The sequence below is a fragment of the Engraulis encrasicolus genome, chromosome 1 (assembly GCF_034702125.1).
Source record: "Engraulis encrasicolus isolate BLACKSEA-1 chromosome 1, IST_EnEncr_1.0, whole genome shotgun sequence".
Taxonomy (NCBI): Eukaryota; Metazoa; Chordata; class Actinopteri; order Clupeiformes; family Engraulidae; genus Engraulis; species Engraulis encrasicolus.
The window spans coordinates 49,111,061-49,136,365 of NC_085857.1; the positions used below are offsets into that span (position 1 = coordinate 49,111,061).

General features: G+C 43.3%; 1 protein-coding gene across 1 annotated transcript in view; it reads left to right on the plus strand.

Annotated features, from left to right (window-relative positions):
* The window catches only part of slc25a10b (solute carrier family 25 member 10b), a 32,715-nt gene extending 25,973 nt beyond the window's left edge, over window positions 1-6,742 (plus strand). Inside the window, exons 8-11 of the mRNA XM_063204687.1 lie at window positions 2,365-2,457; window positions 2,869-2,946; window positions 3,730-3,786; window positions 4,487-6,742. Coding sequence (XP_063060757.1) covers window positions 2,365-2,457; window positions 2,869-2,946; window positions 3,730-3,786; window positions 4,487-4,588 — 330 coding nt within the window. The 3' untranslated portion in view covers window positions 4,589-6,742. The remainder of the gene's footprint in view (window positions 1-2,364; window positions 2,458-2,868; window positions 2,947-3,729; window positions 3,787-4,486) is intronic.
* Window positions 6,743-25,305: the final 18,563 nt, after the last annotated feature.

The window sequence follows — 25,305 nt, forward strand, 5'->3', positions numbered from 1 at the left end:
TCAGCGTGGTGCTCTCAGTCGAGGACAGCCAACTCACAGATTGGGCTACTCAGGGCTTTTTCTGAACGGGGAAATAGGGGCGCTCCACCCTCATACCTCCGTGGGTGCACCCTCATACTTTTATTTTTATATATATATATATATATATATATATATTTGAGCGCCCCTAATAAATTTCTCATTCATGGGGGGGAACACCCCCCTTCACCCCCTGTAACCTGCCATGATGCTCCCTCATGCCAAAAAATCCAGAAAAAGTCCTGCTACTGCTTAGCGAATAAACAGAGATGCACATAGCGTAGGCCTACTTTGAAGCGTTGATTGTTTGTTTTTAGTATTGTGGTGCACGTGTGGCTGACGTTTGGACACACCTCGTCATCAGAGTCCGGCTGAGGGACACGCGACGCCTGTGACTTTGAGCACAAAAAATAATAATAATGATAAACGCTAAAAATATGCTGAGGACTCAGGCTATATAGGGCGTTTTTCCAACAGCCTAATACCTCCGTTTTTTCTCTAGTTGATGATATTTTTACATGTAGCCTACATGCATTTCAATCACACTATATCGCGCAATTGAATCAAAATGCCCCCCATTTGTCAACAAATACACACGCCATGTCATCTGTGGGTCATGGCAAAGCGCCCTTAGCAACCGTAACCATAAACAAAACGAACTGTCAGGCTATGTCAACAATCGTCACTTCGCCTGTCAGACATGTCACTTTCTGCAGATGTATCAGTGCCTCTGAAATAGATTTGTGCTGCTGTTTTTTTTTCTCATGAGGTTGGATGTGTGGTTTTTCGACACGCTGATGTTTGTATCAGAATTTTGGTTCCTTTATAAGATGTGGGTCCATCAAATGTGTGTTGTTTTCTCAGATCGCCATACTAGCAAACCAGGGACTCCCCTCTATGATGTCACAGCCCAGCTCATTAGTCACACCAAATTTCACAGAATTCACACTTTGAGTTGCCATTTTCACATGTTCCTCTAGGATGATTGGGTTCAAAGTCTCATCGATGCTATCAGAAAAAACAAGGCTTTAATGGGAATGACCGTTCGTTTTCGTTTCATAAACACTTTAAGGGAGAAAACAAGAAAAGAAGTCACACACAACCACTGAATTGAAAGCAGGAGTGTTGACAAAAGGCAAAAGAAAAAAGCCAACAGAGTTGCGATGCAAACGTTTCGGGACCAATCATCTGTGTAGCTAGTTTTCCTTGTGGAATATAAAACATAGAAACAGCCCTAATATTTATTCCGCCCACTTATTTTGTCTGCGAAACAATATTTTGAGCCCTGAAAATGAGGGAGGTTGTTTGCTGTGTGATTTGTAGATTCTACAAGTAGTGTAAAATAGAACAGATTAATTAATCCCAAGGGAAATTAAGATACCCAGCAGCGTACATCACACTCAGATTTCACCCACAACTATCCAAGGAACTGACCCACGAATAGCTGGCCCGAAGATCTAGAAAACAACTTCAATCCTGTGGGTACTGGAGAAAAAACAGGCAAACAAGAAAATATAAAAAATGCACTATTGTCAAACATATTTGCTAACCCGCCTTGACTGATATATGAACTTAGGGTTCAATATGATGTCTGTCTGCCTTTTGCAGCTATTGCAGCTTTAGTATACCAAACATTTTGGACATTTACATGCTCCCAACCTTGTGGGAACAGTTTGGAGCATGCCTCTTCCTCTTCCAGCAGGGAAATTCCCCTGTGCACACACAGCAAGGTCCGTAAAAACAGATAACAGATGACAGTCTGGTGTTGATGAACTTGACTGGCTTGTATAGAGTCCTGACCTGAACCCAGCAGAACATCTTACCTGACTGAGAGCCAGGTCTTCTTGGCCAACATCAAGTTCAAGTAGTTTATAACCATGTCAACACAGCTGATAGGAATTTGTTGTGGCACATCTCTCACATCAAATACATATAATGGACAAGAAGATACACAACGGCAAAGCACATACAGTAAATGGACAGACACGGGCACGGAGACATAAACAGAAAAAGGTGCCCAGTAGTCATTGGACAATAGACAGTGATGGTCATTGAATTGTATATTACACTGCATAATAAAGTGCAACAGGGGTGGCCCTGCCGTGGCCACCCGGTGGGGCGCTCGTCTGCCATGCGGCTGACCCGGGTTCAATTCCCGGCCCGGCTCCTTTGCAGATCCCTCCCCATCTCTCTCCCCATTTGCTTCCTGTCCACATCTCACTCTGTCCTGTCGAATAATGTTGAAAAAGACCAAAACAAATCTTTAAAGTGCTGCAAGGGTAAAATGCCTCAGTGTCTGATGTAAAATACACTCCTCTCACGCCTCTCCTCTTCTCCTCCCCGCAGCTGGCCTGTTATGACCAGGCGAAGCAGCTGGTCCTGACCACCGGTATCCTTGGAGACAACGTCCTCACTCACTTCCTGTCCAGCTTCATCGCTGTGAGTCCTCACTTCCTGTTATTTTGCTTACCTCACTTCCTGTGGCCTTGACAATACTAATATCCCGCACATTGCACCGTCCATGAGAATTGCAATTTTATTTATTTGTTATTTGTTGATGAAGGTCTGAATGGCCAAAATGCTATGAGCAATAACATTTCAAGTGTAGTAGATGATGAGCTGGATATTTACTTATTACTTTGAACCATTGGTTACATTCAACTCACCCCTCTCAAACTGAGGTCTGCAAAAAATGTTCTATAAGGCATTGGCATATTGACATAACTGTCATACAGCAGCACATCCAGACATATCTCTCTCTCTCTCTCTCTCTCTCTCTCTCTCTCTCTCTCTCTCTCTCTCTCTCTCTCTCTCTCTCTCTCTCTCTCTCTCTCTCTCTCTCGTCTCTAGGGAGGCTGTGCTACATTCCTCTGTCAGCCATTAGATGTCATGAAGACAAGGCTGATGAACTCAAAGGGAGAATACTCAGTAAGTCTTAGTCCTCCGTCGATGTGTCCTCTCTCTCTCTCTCTCTTTCTCTCTCTCTCTCTCTCTCTCTCTCTCTCTCTCTCTCTCTCTCTCTCTCTCTCTCTCTCTCTCTCTCTTCTTGTATTCTCTTTGTCCTCCTATTATCTTCTCCATCTCTCCTTCTTGCTCCTTCTCCATCTCTTCATTTACTCCACCTCTTCATTTACTCCACTTCCTCTCCAACTCTCCTCGCCTACTTTTCTCCTCTTCATGGCCTGTCCAATCAGAATCGCGATGCGAGATACAATTCAGTGGTTGAAGTAGTGATTTAAAAAAAAAGCCATGTGAATTCTCCAATCAGGTTCGAGCTGTTTTGAACAAACCCATGCCCTTACAGAGCTAAGCGATTGTCAATGTTCCAGATGGTTGGTAACAACCATCGCGTGAGAACTAGGTTAAGAATTCTCTGCAAGTCACTCTCCTCTCTCAATCTGTACATCCTTCTAGTATCTTGTTATTTTTCCTCTTTCTTAGTGTCACTCATTCTTCTCTTGGTCTGATCTTTTTTTGCCCCTCCTTGGTTTCGATCTGCCCTTCTTTCTATTTTCTTACCTCTTACTCTCTTTCACCCATTCCTCTCTTGGTCCTCATCTGTTCCATCTGATCATCTGCTCATCTCTTTGTTTTGCCTTTTTTGTCCCTTCTCACCCACTCATGATTTTGTTCCTCTATTCTCTGGCAGGACTCAACTTAACCCCCCTCTCTGTAACACTGTTGTAATGTCTGTTGTGTTGTTTCCTCTAGGGGGTGTTACATTGCTTTAGGGAGACAGCCAGATTGGGACCACTTGCATTTTATAAGGTAAACGCACACACACATTAAAACAAAGCTGTTTCACAATTTCAGTGGCCAAAGAAAGATGAAACAGACATGCATAAGTGAGAGAAAGACATACTATGTGAATCACTTGCATAGGGCGGACATCTGCTCAAAAAGCCTTCTTATACTTTGATCATCTGTGAGTGCGTTTATATGCAGTTCAGTATGCCGAATATGAGGCATATCCCGGTTATGATCATATTCGGGATAAGTGGTTTATATGAGCACAGACCGTTATATCCCAGTCTACATTCTTGGCCGTTATAGAATTCTCTTCAAATGCTTGTAGCCTGAATACCAGCAACAGTGTTCTATGGGCAGTGTTCTAAGGTGTTCACATGCGTCAGTATCCCGACTTCTGACGGAATACTCCACCCAGCATATCCTGATTTCTCAGTATCACAAGTAAGGACTTATCTGGGATACTGAAGTCGGAAAAAGGTGTTTATATGCTCAAGCGCTAATTCGGGATACTTAATATCCCGATTATTTTCGGGATACTGAACTGCATGTAAATGCACTCAGTGATGTCAAGTCTACGTCACAAGGCCACACGTAACAGTAAAGGATGGGAGGCAGTAGTAATTTGACTCGCACCCATAATGAAATCCACACAGCTGCTGTCCAATCATATTTAAGTTATAACTTCCTGTTTCCTGACAATTGTCCAATGGGCTTGCAGGGTCTGGTTCCGGCGGGAATTCGGCTGATCCCTCACACGGTCCTCACCTTCCTCTTCTTGGAGCAGCTCAAGAAGTACTTCGGAATCCTGGTGGTCACCTGAGACAACACACACACACACACACACACACACACACACACACACACACACACACACACACACACACACACACACACACACACACACACACACACACACACACACACACTTCTCCGTTTACTTGTATGCAAAATGACTGGAAATTGTGGGGACCTCTTTTGACCGATCATCTCAACAACATCAAATGCATATACTCACACAAACACACACTTGCACATTAAGACAATGTGTCTTTGTTTTTTGTTTGTTTCTTTAATTATTATTATTATTATTTCTCATTGGGAAATGCCAACATGCAAAAAATTGTCTCCATCATATCTGCTGCAATGTGTCTGGTGCTCCATACTGCCTTCTATTCAGAAAGTTATTTCCTGGAAATGATTGCTTTTGAGCGTTACATGTGGAATAGAGGCCACATCACTGAAACACAAGGTGCTACCAGCTCTGAACTCATTCCAATTAGGGCCTTTGCTAGCTTTACTTGGGCACTGACAAAAAAACGCTCACCCACATTGTCCACATGCACAACACAAATGCACCCAAACGTGAGGTGTTATTAGCACTTAGCTAACTCTAGTCAGTATGCCAAGCCAACCTAACACCACCCCCACCACTCTCACACATCTCAGCCCTTATTGTACGCGCACACACAACTCAATTAGTCTACAAACACACTAATACACACAGAGAAAATGTACATTTCATATACTTTTGCGTGATTATTATGTGTTGATATTTCCCATGGCTAAAATAGTCAATCCCTTGTCAGTTAAGACTTTGTGTGCTAGGCAATGGAGACTTTGTATCTCATGCCAATTAAACAGAAATAATGCGCACACTTATGCACAGACACAGTCACGTCACACCCACACTCATACACACACATCACAAACCAACGCACACATATATGGGCCTTGACTTTATCTTCATTAGTATAAACTAAGCGACTGCCTCTCAAACCTCACTGATATTCTGCCCTGTTCAAATACAAACATAGTTAGACTACTGCAACAGTAAGTGCTTGACTTTCTGTCTTCACCGGCATAATCACAGCAACAGTTATAGCAACACAAAGAGGATTTGTATGCCCTGCGTCTCGTTGCCATAGTTACTCCAAAGACATGCCAAGAGCAGGGCTTGGGCTGAGGCCTCCAGCTGCCAAGTGGAGCTATCCCATGATGCAGTTCACCAAGAGAGAGAGAGTGGAGCGGGGAGGAAAGTAGCAGTAGTTCATTGTCACTAGCTCCAAACACTTGATGAGATTCATTTGTATTTCCTTTTACTTGCAAATATTGTTATTGATTGATTGTACCATAGTTTCGTCCACGTGCCATCAAAAGGGAAAACAATAGCGTCTATATAGCTAATGTTAGCTAACGGTTATTTTACCTTCTCCCTCTATGAGGAGTGTTTTTCCAACGTTCAGTCAGTGTTTGAATTTTAGTGGACACTATGTAGTGACTCCAATATGTTAGGAAGTGTTATTCCATAGCTAAGTACACTAAATCTGAAATGTGCCGGGCCTTTTTTCGGTCCCAGTCCAGTCCTGTGCATATGAGCCTGAGATTGATTAGTCTGTGTGTAGTTAAACACATGCAAGGTGAATGCTGGGAAATGTAGTTTTGGTACAAATGTTGTACAATGGGAATGAATGTCGTGTTTGGGAACAGAAAACCCTCCAGGGAAATGGGAGTTGATGCCATGATGTAGTGATATAATGATTTTCTGGATGAATGTCATTTTGAAGTGGTGTTCTGTTTTTGTTTGCCAAGACACACACACACACACACACACACACACACACACACACACACACACACACACACACACACACACACACACACACACACACACACACACACACACACACACACACACACGCACACACGCACACGTGCACGCACGGTGAAGTATGCAGAACTTTATAGGGTAGATTTAGATGTTGTAGTGTTTTTTTGTTGTTGTTGTTGTTGCATAGAATACTGATGACTTGCAATGCATTGTGGTACTGCAATATGCAAGCAACCAATGGGGATGGTGTGCATCAGGGGCCATGTAGCTGACGTCCAAGTTCCCGTGAAGCAACACCGCGCCATTTCTAGAAATAAGCTCATTTTACACCTCCCCTTGAGATAGATAACCGAGTGTTACCTTTCTCCTGTACTTCTGGCCGTTCTCTCTGGCGATTATGGCTTCTAGCTCCGACAAGCCAGCATTTTTCGTTGAATCTCGTATGATTCAATTGTCTGGGCTACCTTGGAGGTGGAATTTGCGTGGCCAGACTCAGAGAAGTACAGGAGCAAAAGTAAGAACTGAATTATTTTAACACAAGGGGAGGTGAAAAAGGAACTTATTTCCAGAAATAGTGAGGTACCACTTTAAGTATTTTATGAATTAAAACATTAGATTAAGATGACTTGCCTTGCACTAATCAAATCCAAATTTTAAAACAAAAAAGATTATTTTTCCCAAGCCCGTGTTCAGTATTTTTTGCTCTCCCATGGGAACTGGGAGCAGAGTATTCCAAGAACGTGGCTTAGTAACAGGGTAAGTTAACCTTGAGATAGTGGTAAATCATCTAATAGAAGAGCCTGGATATCTCATTTTCTCAACTACATAACATCTTTGGGCTATGTATTAGCAGCTTTACCACTTCCTGTAGGTCAAATTAGCCAGGGTTATTATTACTTGGTCAGGTTCTAGGAGTATTCTTGCATTCGTGGGAGAGTTGTTGCCTTAGCGTCCTCTTGCCTGTAGAGGACAGTGTTATACAGGTTTGCAGCAAACTGTTAGTGTGAAGGCGAATGGGAGTGGCGTGTGTGTGTGTGTGTGTGTGTGTGTGTGTGTGTGCGTGTGTTTGTGTGGAAGTACACACTGAATATGACTGAGGCTTTCGCTGCTCCTATGTGTGATAGGTTGTGGTCCAGTCATTCCGGCTGGATGCACTTTAAAAACACACACACACACACACACACACACACACACACACACACACACACACACACACAAATACATAATCTACTTCACACACACACACACACACACACACACACACACACACACACACACACACACACACACACACACACACACACACACACACACACACACACACACACACACACACACACACACTGCATCCACACACACTCTACCCTTATACCCACACTTATTATGTGCTTATATCCCCCATGGGGCACAGCCTGGGGAATAATGATGGGAAGTGTGTAGGCGGAGCTGATGAAAAGAAGCCGATATGCATTCAGCAGATGCCACGCGGTTGGCTAGGAATCATGCATTTTAAATCAGGATTCTCCCTCTCTCATATTCCCAGCTAATCTACTTTAATAGGGATGGCAGGGAAGAGGCTGTCTGCAGATATGCACTGCTTTGATTACTTTATTCCCTGACTTCCATTCGGAAGCTGCTGCAAAGTTGGCCAGGAATTCAGAATTAAGTAGTATGTTTTTTTCCCCCCCAGCCATTCTAGAATAATACCACAACATTCTACAGCTCCCATACGACCTTGTGTTAAAGATCCCTCAAAGTGTTTGTGCATTTCAATAAAGTTCTAATCACAAAATAGGTGGTCGTACTTTAACGATTGAAGACCTAATCCAATAAGGACATGTAGGGAAGGTACTCTGGTAAACATAGTGAGCAGGGGTTACTCCATTTGCCCACACACACACACACACACACACACACACACACACACACACACACACACACACACACACACACACACACACACACACACACACACACACACACACACACACACACACGAGAGTAGCAATCTTTCGCTATGAAAGAGGTGAAATATGTGAATCAATCCAAACTGGAAAATTCTAATTCTGTAAAGAGAATAGTACTATTATTGATTGTCTATGACGACTAATGTTTTATGTTATGTAGATTTTTTTCTCTCTCTCTTTTCTAATTAAAAAAATAACTAATGGCACCACTCGCGTGTGTGTGTTTATTTATGTTTCTGTAAATGTGTGTGTGTGTGTGTGTGTGTGTGTGTGTGTGTGTGTGTGTGTGTGTGTGTGTGTGTGTGTGTGTGTGTGTGTGTGTGTGTGTGTGTGTGTGTGTGTGTGTGTGTGTGCATGTACTGAATGTGTGCGTGTGAGCGTGCTTAGTTTTCCTCACGTGCGTGTGTGCATTGTGTGTGTCCGTCTGTGTGTGTCTGTGTGTGTGTGAATGCTAGTTTGAGTGTGTTTGTGTGAGTGAGTGCTTGTGTGTGTTCAATATTGTGTCTTTGGCATGAAAGAAATTTGTGTGCCGGGCTTACTGTTTGTGTTGACACATTTGCATGCAAATATTGGAACCATCAAACATGTTGAAGAAAAGTTTAAATATGTTTATCTAAGCTTTATATTCAGACTATCATGCTGGGCAATTTGCATACACAAACACAATGTTCACAATTAAACAAGGCACACGCAAATGTGTGCGTGCGCACACACACAAACACACGCGCGCACACACACACACACACACAAACAGCAGGGCAACTCTCACATAGGCATACATCATAAATATAGGGATTTGAGGATTACTCTCTCTGGGATCGTTAATCACCGAATGCATAACAATATGGTACAACACACACACACACACACACACACACTCAGAATGCTTCATTTAACGATGGGAATATGAAAATGCAATGGCATCTGTTCAAACTGCATTTTTTCAAAGATCGTATGTATTTTGTTTACTACATTCTTACAAGCACGCACGTGTGCGTGTGATCACACAAACGTGCATGGGCAGACACACACACACACACACATAAGCACACACATACACACACAAACGCGCACACACACATATGTGCAGCATTTGTGGAAAATCATATAATGGCTTCATTTGCATTCCAATGCTTAAATTATACACAGTGATGGGAGTGATGTAATGAAGCTGTCATTTTTGGAAAGCAGAATGCATCAACTTCATACACATATTCTCTCGGACAGAGAGCGTGTGTTTGCATGCATGTGCACTCCTTTGTGTGTGTGTGTGTGTGTGTGTGTGTGTGTGTGTGTGTGTGTGTGTGTGTGTGTGTGTGTGTGTGTGTGTGTGTGTGTGTGTGTGTGTGAAATATATATATTTCTCTCTCTCTCTCTCTGTATGTTTCTTTCTCTCTCTTTGGAAGGCAGAATACATCAACTTTGTGGAGTCAGATGTGGAAACACCAGTGGCGACAAACACGTCATGATTGAGGTGTGCAGATGGGCTTGGCATTGGCACCTGCCAACTGGCCAAATACTGGTAAAAGTTGGCTTTGGCTAGTGATATTTTCAGTGTCACTAGCCAATTTGGCAGGTTGTTTATTCATTGGCATGACATATCACAGTAGTCTATTCTGTTCTGTCCCCGCATGTATCAATTGTGTATTTACGTTCAAGAAAAAGCTAAGTTACTCAGTTTCTTTTTTTTCATTTACAAAGCTATGCACTCATTTCCTTGCTTTAATTAGCACATCATCCTCTGAGGTTATAAATCATGATGAAGAAAAAAATATATACCACAATTGTGGCTAGTAGAATAGCTGAATGGCTAGTAGGCTAACTCTGGAAAAACCACTAGCCACCGTGGCCATTTAGTGAAAAGGTTAATGTGAAGCCTTGGTCTGGAGATGAATTCCACCTTAAGCTGGGCTTACACTGTGCGACTTTTACCCCGATTTTGCCCCGATTTGGCACTCGCACGACTTTTTGAGAGTCGGGCCGAATTCTTGCTCAATCGCAGGTCAATCGTGAGTCTCGCATCGTGCAGTGTACATGGGGTAACGACAAGCGATTTCGCCTCACGATCGTGCAATCGCAGGGTCGCAAGAAAATCAAAACGGTTTGAAATTCTGGTCGTGGCTCGTGCGTAAATCGCACAGTTAAAGCATTTGATTTGACACGATTTGACACTTCACATGCACGAATTAATAGGGCCGGGCGACTCGCTGTTGAGCGCGACCTCATCTCCACCTCAGGTGCGCATGTTCCCTCCTCTGAAGACCGGGGAAACATGCCTGTCGCACCGTACGGTGGAAGCATTTCGCTCGCATCCGACTGTCGGCTCGTGTAGTGTGAGGACGTGAGTCGTGAGTTGTGAACTTTTAAACAGTGAAATTCCATCGTGCAGTGTGAGCAGAAGCTTAAGACCCACGAGTGAAAATATCGCACAGTGTATGCCCGGCTTTATGCTTCTCAGCATCAAGACTGGAATTTGACACAAAGCAACTCCATTCCATACCCAAATTTTCTTCCTCAGCTCAACCAGCCAGGCATAGCTTATCTAAAAGACAATGCTAATTCCAATGTTCTTCCAGATAGGGTTTATGGGTTTATGATCTTTATAAAATACGTCTTTATTATCAAAATTACGTCACGAGTGGCTTCACACACTACGTTTGGATTGGTCGACTGGCTGCATTGCTGTGATCACGACTGCTGTAAAGCAATTTCGTTAGCAAAAATGCTAGCGGAAGTTGACTCATAAATGACAAACCTGGAAGAAATTAGAAGGTTATAACTCCCAGGTTATTTTACATTTGATTTAAATCCACCTCGGTGTCTCAGAACCCTCAGTAATATTGTCAGGTTTCATCTGACAGCGAGCACAATTGTGTGTTAATAGCACCAGCCTTATGGGCTCGACAGTGCTCCTAGGTGAACTGCAGGCATGATGGCGAGTTTGGACACTGTATGTAAACCCACTGTGGGTGGTTTTACACGAGCAGCTGCTAATGTCACACATTTTAAAAAACGCATTACAACAAATTAAGACAGAATACCATCCCAGTTCTTCCTAGACGTCTAACGACCACGGGTGTTGAATCTTTTGTCCTGTCTCATATCGCGCACTTGTGCACCTCGGGCACTATGTTTCAGTGTGTAGGGCGATCACGCTGAATATTTTAGTAAATTCAGTGCACTGAACATGCCCGGATGATGCTCTCACAATGCCCAAAAATGCAGTGCTTGAATGATGAACACTGCACGCTGTGAACGGCTACCGTGTTGTTAACAAAATGGAAGAAATGTTCAGTTCACTGTCTCTTATTTCTGTAAGTAATGTTGCTGAGTCACAAACACTTGTGCATGTATTGTTTGCAAAATATTTGCCATTTGGCCAAAAATAAAATCTGTATTGACGTCTGAGATGTCACAGAGTCCCAATGATATTCCAATAACACACCAAATTTGATGTTCAAGTCATGTTATGGGCCTTTGAATGGTGTATATGAGCCTCCTGTAACCTGTGACCATCATCCAGAGGGTCAAATTTGGACTGAATTTAACATCCACGATTTAGGTTCAATGATGCAATTATAAGGCAGTAAAAACAAATTATAAACACATCCCTACATTTTCAAACTACAAATCTGAAGACATCAACCTCATTAACACGCATACACACTCATATTCTCTATATCTCTCACTCTCCTGTGTCTGTGCACACCGCATACATCAACTTATCGACGTACCCTCTACCTCTTACACTCCCTCTGCCCAGTCCAGTCCCTCTGCCCATCTCAGTTCCAGGCACAAGCTTACAGACACTTATTCTCTCTCTCTCTCTCTCTCTCTCTCATTCTCTCTCTCGCTCACTCTCTCTCTCTCTCTCTCTCTCTCTCTCTCCAGTTGTCTAGAAAGAAAATGGATGAGTCAGAGTTCAGTGGGGAGTGAAGTCTCAGTCACAAACACACGCACGCACGCACGCACGCACGCACGCACGCACGCATGCACACACACACACACACACACACACACACAGACCCAACAACATGTGGGTGGTCAAATGGGTCAGTTGTCCCAGGACAGAGAGAGGGTCCCCCTATAATTTGGTGCTGATTACATTGTATGTATTGAGTAAGGGTTCCTTTCCGATTATTTTTCCCCGGGCCCAACAAAAGCTGTCAGGAACCCTGCACACATACACAAAAGGACATGCATGCATCCACGCACACACACACACACACACACACACACACACACACACACACACACACACACACACACACACACACACACACACACACACACACACACACCTCTCCTGCTGTAACCCAGAGGATGAAATAAAACACGACCCTCACGTCTTATCAAAGTCATGGACTGTGCCCACACCAGAGGGGGAGTATGGAATACAGAGAGAGAAAAACCATGGCAACCATTAGTGGTGTGGATCGCCACTGCCCTCACGATCCGATTCGATCACGATTCGGGAGGTAGTAGATCCGATTCGATTCGATTCTATTAGATCCAATCCGATTCGATTCAATTCTACAATGCATTGCAATGCATTACATTTCTACTGAACGCAAAGCAAATGTTCAGCCATGATGAGGAAATACAAGTAGTCAGATACTGAGCAACAATTTATTGGCTGCTTTCTGTATCAGTCTGTATCAGTCTTGCAATGTTTTGAAGTGTTCTTATTTAATTTAACATTCATTTGCTCCCGAAATATCCATGGAAGTAATTGAAACTTAAAAAAATTGCCGGATTGATTCTGGAACTTGCCGGATCTGGATCTGGATTGTCCATGCCCCGGATCGATTCGGATCGCCGAATCGATCATTGTTGACACCACTAGCAACCATACAAGAATTCTAAAACAGAACTCAGGAAGGATTAGCAGCACCAATGTGAGAATTTCAGGTGAGAGTTGCTGTGTGCTTGTCAATGGAATTAGATTCATTGAAGCAGATGGCATTGCTACGTCTATTCACTCTTAAAAGGAGAAAAACGTTTTTTTTTTGTTTGTTAGTTTTTTTTCTTTTACACTGGGCCCTTGATTTCACATTAAAACCTCATGTTCTACTCACTCCTGTATGTTGTGTGTCATTTGGAGCTCTGACGAATATATGCGACCCTGAAATTACTTTTTGGAGGCGCAAATGCTGTTCTTAATTTATTCATTACGGTATGCTACCACTCATAACACGTAGGTTGATTGCTTGTTTGGAAAGTTCTCCGTTTCGTGGGCAATACGGTTTTTGAAGTTCTGGTAAAGGTGGATGTGATGTCACATCAGGAATACCCCCCTTTAACATTATGCATTATCCTATGTATTATGGATACATATAACACATGAAATTCTCATCTTTCCGGAGGAGAAAACTGCTTCCGTGTACACGACATGGTTCAAAAGTTAGCGCTAGCTAGGCAAGGGTTAGTTTAGCAACTGTTTTTTGTCTAGAAATGGAGATGTAGCGTCTTTTGTCACATACCCACTGTTCAACTCTCCAAATTCAACTTGAGGAACTAAATGTGTTTTCATGCCACAAGAGAAGTCCAAATGCTTCCAAGTAAACTATTTGAATAATAATAATAAAAAAACATGGTTGAGCACTCATTTTTACAGGTATATCTTTGTGATGAGGAAATGCATGATTTGATATTTTGCCACATAAATGATCATGTGTTGTGATAAAAAAAGCACTAGCCTGGTAAACGAGCCTTAATGTGAGATTGGATGTGTAATTTAGTCTGGCCTCGATGAATACATCCGAAGATTGTTGATGAGAACAACCTGTTGTCTTTCAAACCGTGCCTGTGCTAATAGGTCAACGCTCTGACCAATCAGCGCCGTCTTTCTCGTTGATGTGCATTCCCAGCGTTGCGAGCTTCGTCGTCACTCCCTCAAAACCCAGCCCGCTTAAATTTGCCGTCCAGCGGGTGGCGCTGGTCTGCTAGGCTAAAAAAGTCCAGATGAAATATTCAAATCGTGACTTAGAATTTTGTGATCATGATCTGATCATCACTGCTACTAAAAACACACACAAGGTGCATTAGAGTAGTTTCAAAATGTAGACAAAAACATAAAACATGAAGTGTTACTTTACATACACTTCTAACACTTTTATCCAAGGAGAACTACAGTTATTCTAAGTGCAGGGTATTGGTTACACTCTCTCAAGCCATGGAGTGTGGTAAGGAGTGGTATTGGTGGGAATCGAACCGACAGCCCTCCAAACTAAAGCCCATCTGTTTAACCACTATGCCGGGGCTACCTCATATGGGTGCTGGCATTCAACGAATGGGGAAAAAAAACACAAAATTCTGTTCATGATATTCAATGTGTTTCAGGAAATTAAAAGAATAAAATAAGTGGCGGTGACTCAACCAGGTAGAATTGCAGTTGAGATTGCTATGAGAGATAAGACGAGACTGCAATTAATTGCAAGTGCATTTATTTGAAATCATTTCATTAATTTGATCCTATATCGATAATTCGGCCCTGATTAATTCAGCCTATATTTATTCATATATCTTTTTTCCTCGATTCGGCCACTTTCACATATGCACATCTTTTTTTTCCTGGATTGGGCCACTTACACGACACAAAGATTGAAAAAAACAAACAACAAACAGTCATGCATGGACAGTAGCTTCTCTGCATGGACACTAACTCTGTCTATCTCTCTCAATATAACAGGCTATATATAACAATTATGTTTAATATAGAATCAAATGATTACCTTCTGTTTCTGTTCCCTTCTCTCTCTCTCTCTCTCTCTCTCTCTCTCTCTCTCTCTCTATCTCCCTCTCTCTCTCAAACATCAATGTAACGTTTAATTCAATAATATTGTAGCAGCACACACACAAACAAACACACACACACACACACACACACACACACACACACACACACACACACACACACACACACACACACACACACACACACACACACACACACACACACACACACACTCAATACAATATAATTATAATGTTTAATATAGCAAGCAGTGTTGCATATGGTGCATTCGGCCCCGGGTACAGGGTCATCAGAGTGACACATACACACACGCACGAAAGGACACGCGCACACACACACACGCACATGGTGTGTTTTGCCTCCGGTCACTTTACCATGATGGAGGCAACAGAAAGAAAATAATAAAAATACCACACACACTCATGCACGCACGCACAAACACAGTTAGCTTGCCTGTGGCCACTTATGCATATCACATCAAAATGCAAACACACACATGCACGCACGCACGCACACACACACACACGCACATGCACACATCTCTGTGAGAGGGACAGTAGAACAGCTCATTGTCATTCTGCTCACTCTCTGACTACCCATGGTGAACGCCTCGTTTGCCCCACACCATCAAGTTCTCTCTCTCTCTCTTTCTCTCTCACACACACACACACACAGACACACGCACACGCGCGTGCACACATACACACACACACCCAGCTCCTCCTGCGCTATAAACCATCAAGTCCCACATGAACACACACTCACACACACACACCTCCGACCTGCTTGACCATGTAGTACCAATACAGGTACCATCAGGTTGTGTGTGTGTGTGTGTGTGTGTGTGTGTGTGTGTGTGTGTGTGTGTGTGTGTGTGTGTGTGTGTGTGTGTGTGTGTGTGTGTGTGTGTGTGTGTGTGTGTGTGTGTTTCTTTGTTTTTTCATTGACAGAGCACACAGTTAATTGCAGAACCAGAGTATCGTGTCTGTTATCCAGGGACACCAATTGAGACATAATTGCATTTAACACAAATACACACTGCAAAACCCTTGTGTCGCGCATTGTGTGTGTGTGCGTGTCTGTGTCTGTGTTTGCCTATTAACTCATTGGTTGAGGAATGATTCTGACAGATGGTTGCGTGGGGAAACCGGAACGCCATGCTTGTAGTTTGCCAAAAAGCAGCCAGATGGCGTAAGTCAGGTTATGTTTTCAGTACCTCAGAGAGCCAGATCAGAGAATCGTATATAATATATATAGGGAGATAAAGCAGGCGGGTTCTTTTCCGGTATCCAGTAAACGTTGGGTGAACGCCCCTTTAGGAAACCTTTGATAAGGAGACCTTTAGAATCTTGAGGTTGAGAATAAATGGAGTCCCCTTAGCGCTGTAGATGGCGGTAGCGCACGTCTTGTGCAAACACCACAAAAAGAGAAGAAGAAGGAGGGACAACGCGCCCTTAGGAGACCGAATTTTGAGCACTCGCTTTTGCATTGAGTGGGCGTGTTTCGATTCCTCTTTATTAAATATCCAACCTCCTTGGCCAGATACAGAGTCTGGGGGTGCAAGGAGGAGGGGCCAGGAGGCGGGGAGAGGCCACAAGCACAAGTGGAGGACGCAAGTTTGCATATTGCAATGCACTCCAGGAGAGGTGTCTTTTCGTTATTAGGCCAAGGGCATGCTTGTTGAAGGGAACACGAATGCGTTGCCATGTTTTTGTGTGTGTTAAGCATTGTGGTATACACGTCTATAGGGTGAGAGTAATGCTGACAGAACAGCAAGGAGCGATCTGACAAATTCTATGTTGAGGTCATGGTGGAGTAAAACCATAATGGAAAATATAAACGGACCCTTCCAGTATTGTGTGCAGTGCTCTGATAGCTCTTTATTTATGTGAACTCGGTCATGTAATGAAATGGTGTGTACAGGTATGTGTAGTCTCATAGATATGCAAAGAAACAGTGCCCCTTTGGTATTTGATGTCCAAAGCGCCCTTTTGGCCTTGCTGTTTTGGGGGTTTAAAATTATGATTGAAAGGGAGTATGTATGGCCAATCAGAATGTAATGAAAAATATAGTTTGAAATTACAATTTACACATTTTTCTTCTCATGTATCTTCTGAAAAATGTAGCTCCTGCCCCTCCCATGATCTTTGCACAGTCTTGGTAATGCTATACCCTTCATCCTATATTTGAATAAGTTGCCAGGTGCAGACTGCTCTTGAATCTTCCATCCATATGAGCATGAAGGGTGGACAGGGGTGGACAAAATTCTGACTCAATTTAGGGTGCTTATAGTCTACTGTACATCAGTGGTTCTCAACCTTTTTTGAACAAAGGCCCCCACTGGCTCTCATCATAAACCTGCCAACATCCCCCTTGACCTCATCATAGGCCCGCAAACACCCCCCCTCAGTAGCAAAATAGACTAATGCCCCCCAATTCCAACTGAGCAGATCCCCACTCAGCTTCATCCTTCTCAACGAACCCCCTAGGCCTCCATAACGCCACCTGGGTGGCTGTAGAGTCCTCATTGAGAAACACTACTCGACATGAACACTTTTTTTAAACCTTTTTTTACCTTGAGGCTTTTGAATAGTGTCATAACCTTTTGCGCGTTAACATTTGCCAACAAACAGTCATGAGTAGCTTCCGCCCATTTTCATTAAACATAGATGGCTGGGCAGGAGCCAAAACCAAAAGTCTCATCGTGCACCCCGCCATATGTTCCAGAATGGATGACACAGTCCTATTGTTGGCACGGTAACCGGATGTCCCGCTGGCATGCCGTGATGCTTTCACTTTACAAATGAGCAAATAAATGAACAAACACACAAACAAATACACACATGGGCACACGTGCGCATGCACACACACGCACACACACACACAGATGCACACACACACACACACACACACACACACACACACACACACACACACACACACACACACACACACACACACACACACACACACACACACACACAGAGCAATGGATAATTAGGCAAACCGTCTGATCAAATGGTTTTATTTGGAGTATTATCTCATTTGGCCACACAGAGCAGACGAACGACTCTGGCACTAAAACACTTATCTATTTAATGATGTGTGTGTGTCGTGCTTGTGTGTGTTTCGTGCTTGTGTGTGTGTGTGTGTGTGTGTGTGTGTGTGTGTGTGTGTGTGCGCCCATGGGTGAGACTGATGTCTGCTTCCGCAGATACAGCTGCCCCACAGATGTTGTCTAACGGCTGATAGTGAAATGTGTGCCTGTGTGTGTGTGTGTGTGTGTGTGTGTGTGTGTGTGTGTGTGTGTGTGTGTGTGTGTGTGTGTGTGTGTGTGTGTGTGTTTATGTGTGTGTGTTTATGTGTGTGTGTGTGTGTGTGTGTGTGTGTTTGTGCGTGCATGTGTGTGTGTTGTGTGAAGACGGATAGTTCTAGTGAGATGAGTTTCCAGCTAAATCACAAAAAAGCCTCATTTGCCATTCAAACCTAATGATTCTAAACACACACACACACTCTTTTTCTCATTCTAATTCTCACCCTCTCATTCTCTCTCTCTCTCTCTCTCCCCCTCTCTCTCTCTCACACACGTGCACACACAGACAGACACAGACACACACACACACACACACACACACACACACACACACACACACACACACACACACACACACAGACAGACACAGACACACACACACACACACACAGGGACACAAATTGTTCATCCATCGTACACAGAAACGTAGAACACACACACATAAAAAAACGCAGAGAGACAGAGAGAGAAAGTGAGAGAGAGAGAGAGAGAATGACAATATAATTTCCCACTTTGTTATCGTCTCTCTAAACGTAATGATAAAATACGCAATAATTACCGTAAAGCATCTGGCATTTCGAAATTTAGGAACAGACCCTAGGCCTTCATCTAACTCCCAACCACACGCACGCACGCGCACACACACACACACACAGACAAACACACGGACACACACACGGACACACTCATGGTGCAACATCTGGAGTGTTTCCCATCCCAATCTGAACTGTCATTTGGCTGATGTCTAGACTGCCTATAACGATGCTACTGCCAAGAACATCAGCTCTGTGGACACACGCAGTCACACACACATATGCAGAGGTGAGCACGCACACACACACGCACGCACACGCTCACACACACAAACACACGCACACGCACACACACACACATACGAACACACAGGAACCCGTGCACACATACGAACAGTCTACAGGTATATGGAAGCAGACACCCACACGCAACCACACAGAAAGTCACACAGAGACTCACAAAGTCACACGAATTCAGACATATGCACATTCTAACTCATGACACACACACACACACAGATGTGCATGCACACTCAATCACACACACACACACGTGCATGCAAACTCAATCACACACACACACACACACACACACACACACACACACTCAAACACACATTCGAAACTACATACTATATATGGAAATGTATTGTGCTTGCGTAATTAATTAAATATCTATGTCTTCTGCAACTCCATGTTAGGTCCTCTGTGACTGCTATCTATCTCTTTGAGGGAACATCCTGGCTTTGATAGACTGAGACCCTTGAAAGCAACACTAAATCTGCTGTGTGTGTGTGTGTGTGTGTGTGTGTGTGTGTGTCTGTGTCTCTGTCTCTGTGTGTGTGTGCATGCGTGTGTGACTTTAAAGATCAAGTGAGACAGTCTTGAAAGCAAGACTAAACCTGGTGTGTCTGTATATGTGTGTGTACTTGCGTGCGTGTATGTCAGCATGTGTGAGCATGTGTGTTTATGTTTTTGTGTGTGTCTTTTTGTCCAAAGGCACTGTTCTGCATCTTCTGCCAGCAGGATGCAGCTCGAAACAAGGATGGAGTGGGTGTGATGGATAGTCTATTCCACAAGCAACATGATGACTGATGAATTTTCACTGAAAGATTGTGAGGGAAACGTTCTTGCCAAATGGGCAGTGTGTGGGACTTTCTTTTCTGGGAGATTAGAAATCTGCACACTGCAACTTTGACTGAAGGTTCTTTTAAGACACAAACGTTTCAACCGATTAGGGTCTCCAGTGTGAGACTTCTACTCTTTTGACAGATACGCCTTTGCCCTGCACCTGGCCTCAATGAGATGGGACTGCCATAGAAGTAAGAGTTTAGCTAATCCCATTGACCTCAATGTTCCATTTTTTACAAAACAGTGGCGGTTCATGGAGCATTTGACACATGGATCTCCATTAACATAGTTCCAATATAGTTCCAGGAAGTGGGCGTAGAACACAGAAAGTGCAGTAAAGGTAAATGTAATTCATTTCTACTTCATCTTTACTTGGTATGTAGTGGTTCTTTGTTAGTCTCTAGCGAACTGAAAGCTGTGGCCTAGAATTATTTCAATCCACTTGAGTTCTGTTACCAACCAACTTCCTGTCGTACCCCAGATGTCACAGGTCTGAATCCCATGGCTCTGGCTTCGAATACATGGGGTACATAAACGTACTCTTCAATGACTTTTTTTCATACGAATGAATTCTTCTGATATAATACATTGGCAATACCAACATCTCTTCAGTTCACTGGGCTGGGCTGGGGCCAAAAACGGCATGGGCATATTCCAGCCCCTCACAATCAATCCTCCAGCTGCTCACTAATACTGTAGTCCACTGAAAGACCAACTAATGGGCCACCCCATACAAAAATATGGGCTGGTCAAGTTTAAATAAAAATCAACATGACGACTGTCGGCCCACTGGTATGGCTTTCAGGCCGACCAGAACGGAGCCGGTGTCAGTGCTCGCACCAGTTACGTTCGGCACTAAAGTGTTTGTCTGCGAACCGCCAGTGTTCATACCGGGCTCTGAACTTTTTCCGCACGTGACTGTTACCCGGATGAACCTGCTGACGACCACGCTGTCGTCACGGTTCGCAGAGAAAAACCTAGTATTTTGCGGTTCGCATTGCGAACCAATTTTCTGGTTCGCGAACGCAAACATCTGTGGCGTGAACACGACAGTCGGTTCGCGATTAGGTGCGGGAACGGGCTCCAGCACGGTTCTCAGTCGGCCTGAATGCGCTATTTGAGGATCCTCTGCATGCTAGATGACTACTCCAGCCCTGTACCTGAAAAATGAACCAGTGCGTGGCTCCAAACAGAAAGGTTTCAAGAGTGGATAGAAAGGTCAAAACGCTTTAGTTTTTGAAAGCATAGCAGACGCTTCTGGGTTCTACTTTTGTCAGGGCTCTCTGTGAAAAGACAAAAAAATATATATATTGTGCCATTTTTTTGAGTGTGCCAACTTACTGGCAAACTTGAACCTGTAGGTGCAAGGCCAAACCTTTTTTGGCTTCCTCCACCAGTATTATTTCTTTGGAAAGGTAGTGGATTAAAGCGGGAACACATTTTCATTAGCCATTTCACTCTCCTGCCTTTTATAAAGTCACAAGAGATGGAGGAGGTTGTGAACGGAGTGTCTACGTTGGTGAATTGTAAAGTTTTCTTTTTCAGTCGAAAGTTGTACTTAAGAAAAAAAAAGTTTATAGAAGTGGCTCTGGGAGGTTGCCAATCAGGGGGATGGTTAAATGTGTTTTTTTAAGATTTAAAAAAATATATACATTTGCAGTCAGAGTTTCTGTATAGTGTTGTCTTTCCCTCAACGATGAAACACCCAAGTGGTTGCACCCAAGGTGCTGATGTGACTGGTTGAGCGATGTTGATATGTGGGAGTGTGGACGTTTTGAGTGCTTTTCTAATCACGCACTCCTGATCAATTTTCTGTCTGTCTGTCTGTCTGTTTGTCTTTCGACCTTTCTATATCTGCCTGCCTATTTTCTCTCTCTTAACTCTTTGATCCTTTTGTCTGCCTGTCTCTTTGTCTGTCTTTCAGTCTGTCATCTGCATGTCTGCAATTCGTCTGTCTGTCTGTAAAATATGCTAATTATTTCGAATATCGCTGAAGAACTGATACAAAGACAAGGGTAGAGACAAGAAGAAGAAGAAGAAGAAGAAGAAGAAGAAGAAGAAGAAGAAGAGAATACCTCATAATACAACTCAATCAGACAGAGAGCACTTTTCAATACCCTTTTAAGCGTTGCATCATCTTGTTTTTGCTGCTGTTGTTATTTCATGAAAAGCTTAGGAGTGAATTCGGTACTGGGGATGTATGAATTCCCCAGGGTTGCAATGAGACGGCAACATTCTATAATTCCATCCCATCCATTAGTGGACACAATGGCAGCCATTGTCCCCATGACAACACTACTGAGGTGGATTTCACGGTGTGTGTGTGTGTGTGTGTTTGTGTGTGTGGGGGGCAAGTATTACATCAGTGGACATTAGTGCGATGTGGAATTGCATCAATTGTCAGCAACAGCGCACGGATAAAAAGATGAATGAGAAAGATAAATAAAATGTTTTTAAACAGCAACATCCATATGTCTGTCTGTCTATCTAACTATCTAACACACACACACACACACACACAAAGTTGTATTTCCAATTTGTATCATAGATTTGAAGTATTTACTGTGTAGTCTCCACATGGCACATCGCTGTTGGTGCTGTGGAAGACTTAACACTTTGGTTTGGAAAAAGACCAAAAATCCTAAAGCAGCATTCGGGTCATTTCAGCTGGAATCAGCAAATTTCGGAAAAAAAACTCCCACTCGAGCCCCTCGGATTTGCCTGGAAAAATGTATGTGATGGTTTAAACCTCCAATAGATCATATCCATAATCCATCCTGTTTTAGCAACATTGCATGAGTGACCATGTTCAGACTCAATTATCTCCAGAACTATTTGTGTCAGATTCATTATATTTTCAGGGCTAAGAGTCCCAGACCTGAAGAGCATACATTACAATTACAATTTGCAGCATTGTAAGTCAAATCACACGGTAATACTGTGCCTCTACTTTTTGTAAATATTATATGTTCTATGGCGCTGGTCTCCAAACAACGGCCCGCAGGCAGCAAACTTGTGGCCCGCCATGAGGTCCTTAAAAATGAAACCATAAATGCGCCTATTTGTGGCCATGCGTGATTTGCGATCACAAAAACGTCAGTGATCTCTCCTAAGCATTTACAAACAGTTAAATCTTATACTAACAGTCTCATGACAGACATTGACAATGAGGGAAAATAGTGAAGTGCAATCTGTTGTCTACTAGACATCTAGACAAGCCGTTATTTATCATTGCGTTTACCTCGGACATCAGACCATTCGCAATTGTGCGGTATCGAAGCACTCTCCTCTCTTCTGGTTGAAAATGAGGACAATTCTCTCCTTCCCCATTTTCATGTATTTAGGAGGCCAGATACATTTTGTATTTTGTTTTATCATTTTATTTTAAGTTTGGATGACAATCATCCCGTATTTGGAAGTATAATGTATGCAAGGTAGTAGCCTGTAGAGACGTTAACGCAATTCAAGCTCCAGAGAACAGTCGTTACCAAAAGAAGGGAGGACAAAAACTAAACCAGTTCCTTAAAATGTCTTGGAAATATAGAGCCAGTTAGAAGATTTGCTGAGTATTCCTCCTGAAGGTCAACGTTGCCTGGGTGCAGCCTGCGCACAGCGATGAACCTCGCCCTTTTTATTAAACCTGGAGAGTCATGAGGCGCGAAGCACACAGTTATTTAAGCCAAGTCGTCGGAGTTTTCTCAACTCTCTTCTGTTTGCAGATGTAAACGATTCTCCTTTGCTTCTATTGTATGTCTTTGTTATATCAGCTTTGCTTTGTCTTGCACTCGTAATATTCAAGGTCTGGCTGACCGTATCTATATGTCTGTATCGCTCGTGTATATCTGTATCGCATTACTAATTTAGCCTATCTGAGAGCAAGGCGCCACGCGAGCATCTGAGAACAGTAGGCTACCTTGCTCCATCCTACCCCTAACCCGAATTTCAGAAATGACCAGGAAACATACGTAGGCTAGTAGTTAGGCAGAATAGGTTTTAATATTCCTGATGGCCCACCTCATCTCCCTGACAGCCCCGACGGTGAGCGTGTTTCCCTCTGTTCAACCAGAAGAGTCTTGAGCGCTCAGTTAGGCCTATGCAATTATAGCACTCTGCCCTCTGTTAAATGTGGACGATTCTCCTCCCCTGCACTATTTTTGTGTATTTGTGATAGGAGCTTGCTTACTGTAGTAGGCCTATTCTAAATTTGGAGGATATTTTTCCCTGTAGTTTGGTAGGAGCGCGTTATGCGAGATCAGTTGAGATGATACATCGGGAATGCGTTGGAGGAAAACTAATATGATTTTCGAAAACGACCGCAATAAAGGAATATATAGACGAGCATTCCTGGAAACTAACTATTTCATCTGCCTGGGTGCCACCTGTGGCATGGGCTTGCGTCTTTTCTGTTCAGGCAGAGGTGAGATGCAGCGCACGAGTTCAATGAGATTTAATCGCTATGGAAATGACTTGTTCCTCGACCGAATTGGGATTTTAGCGCACATATTGACCTATATTTGTTTTAGGTCTTGTCATGTAGCCTAAATCTCTCTCTCCCTCCCTCCCTCCGTGAGTCGCTAGAAGTCACTAGATGATGTCATGACGTTACATATGACGTCACAGCAACACGCACAGCACGCTACAGAAAACATGCCCACATGCCTTCGTCCACAGAAGAAATGGGCGGAAATGAGCAGAAACAGAGCATAACCCGCCCTTTAACCGTGGGAAACGCTTCTGACGGCGGCCCAGTCACAATTATGTTGAAAAACTGAAAGCACTGAAAATGTGTGTACTAGAAAAAGTCGTATTTAAACAGCTTAATCAACACCTGGCTGGGAATGATATCTTGGAAAAATTCCAATCAGGCTTTAGAGCCAATCATAGCACTGAAACAGCACTAACCAAAATAATAAGTGATCTTAGGCTCAGCACTGCTGCTAACAAAGTTTCAGCACTTATCCTTCTCGACTTCAGTGCAGCCTTTGACACGATAGACCATAAATTGACCGCCTTGAATCTTGGGTAGGACTGTCCGGCCACGTCTTAGAGTGGTTCAAAACATATATTACAGGAAGGCAGTTTTTTGTCACCATTGGAGAATACGTCTCCAACAAGTATGATGTGCCTTTTGGAGTTGCTCAGGGTAGTTGCTTGGGCCCTCTCCTCTTCTCTCTCTATATGTTGCCCCTGGGCTCCATCATCAGAGAGCACAATGTTGATTTTCATAG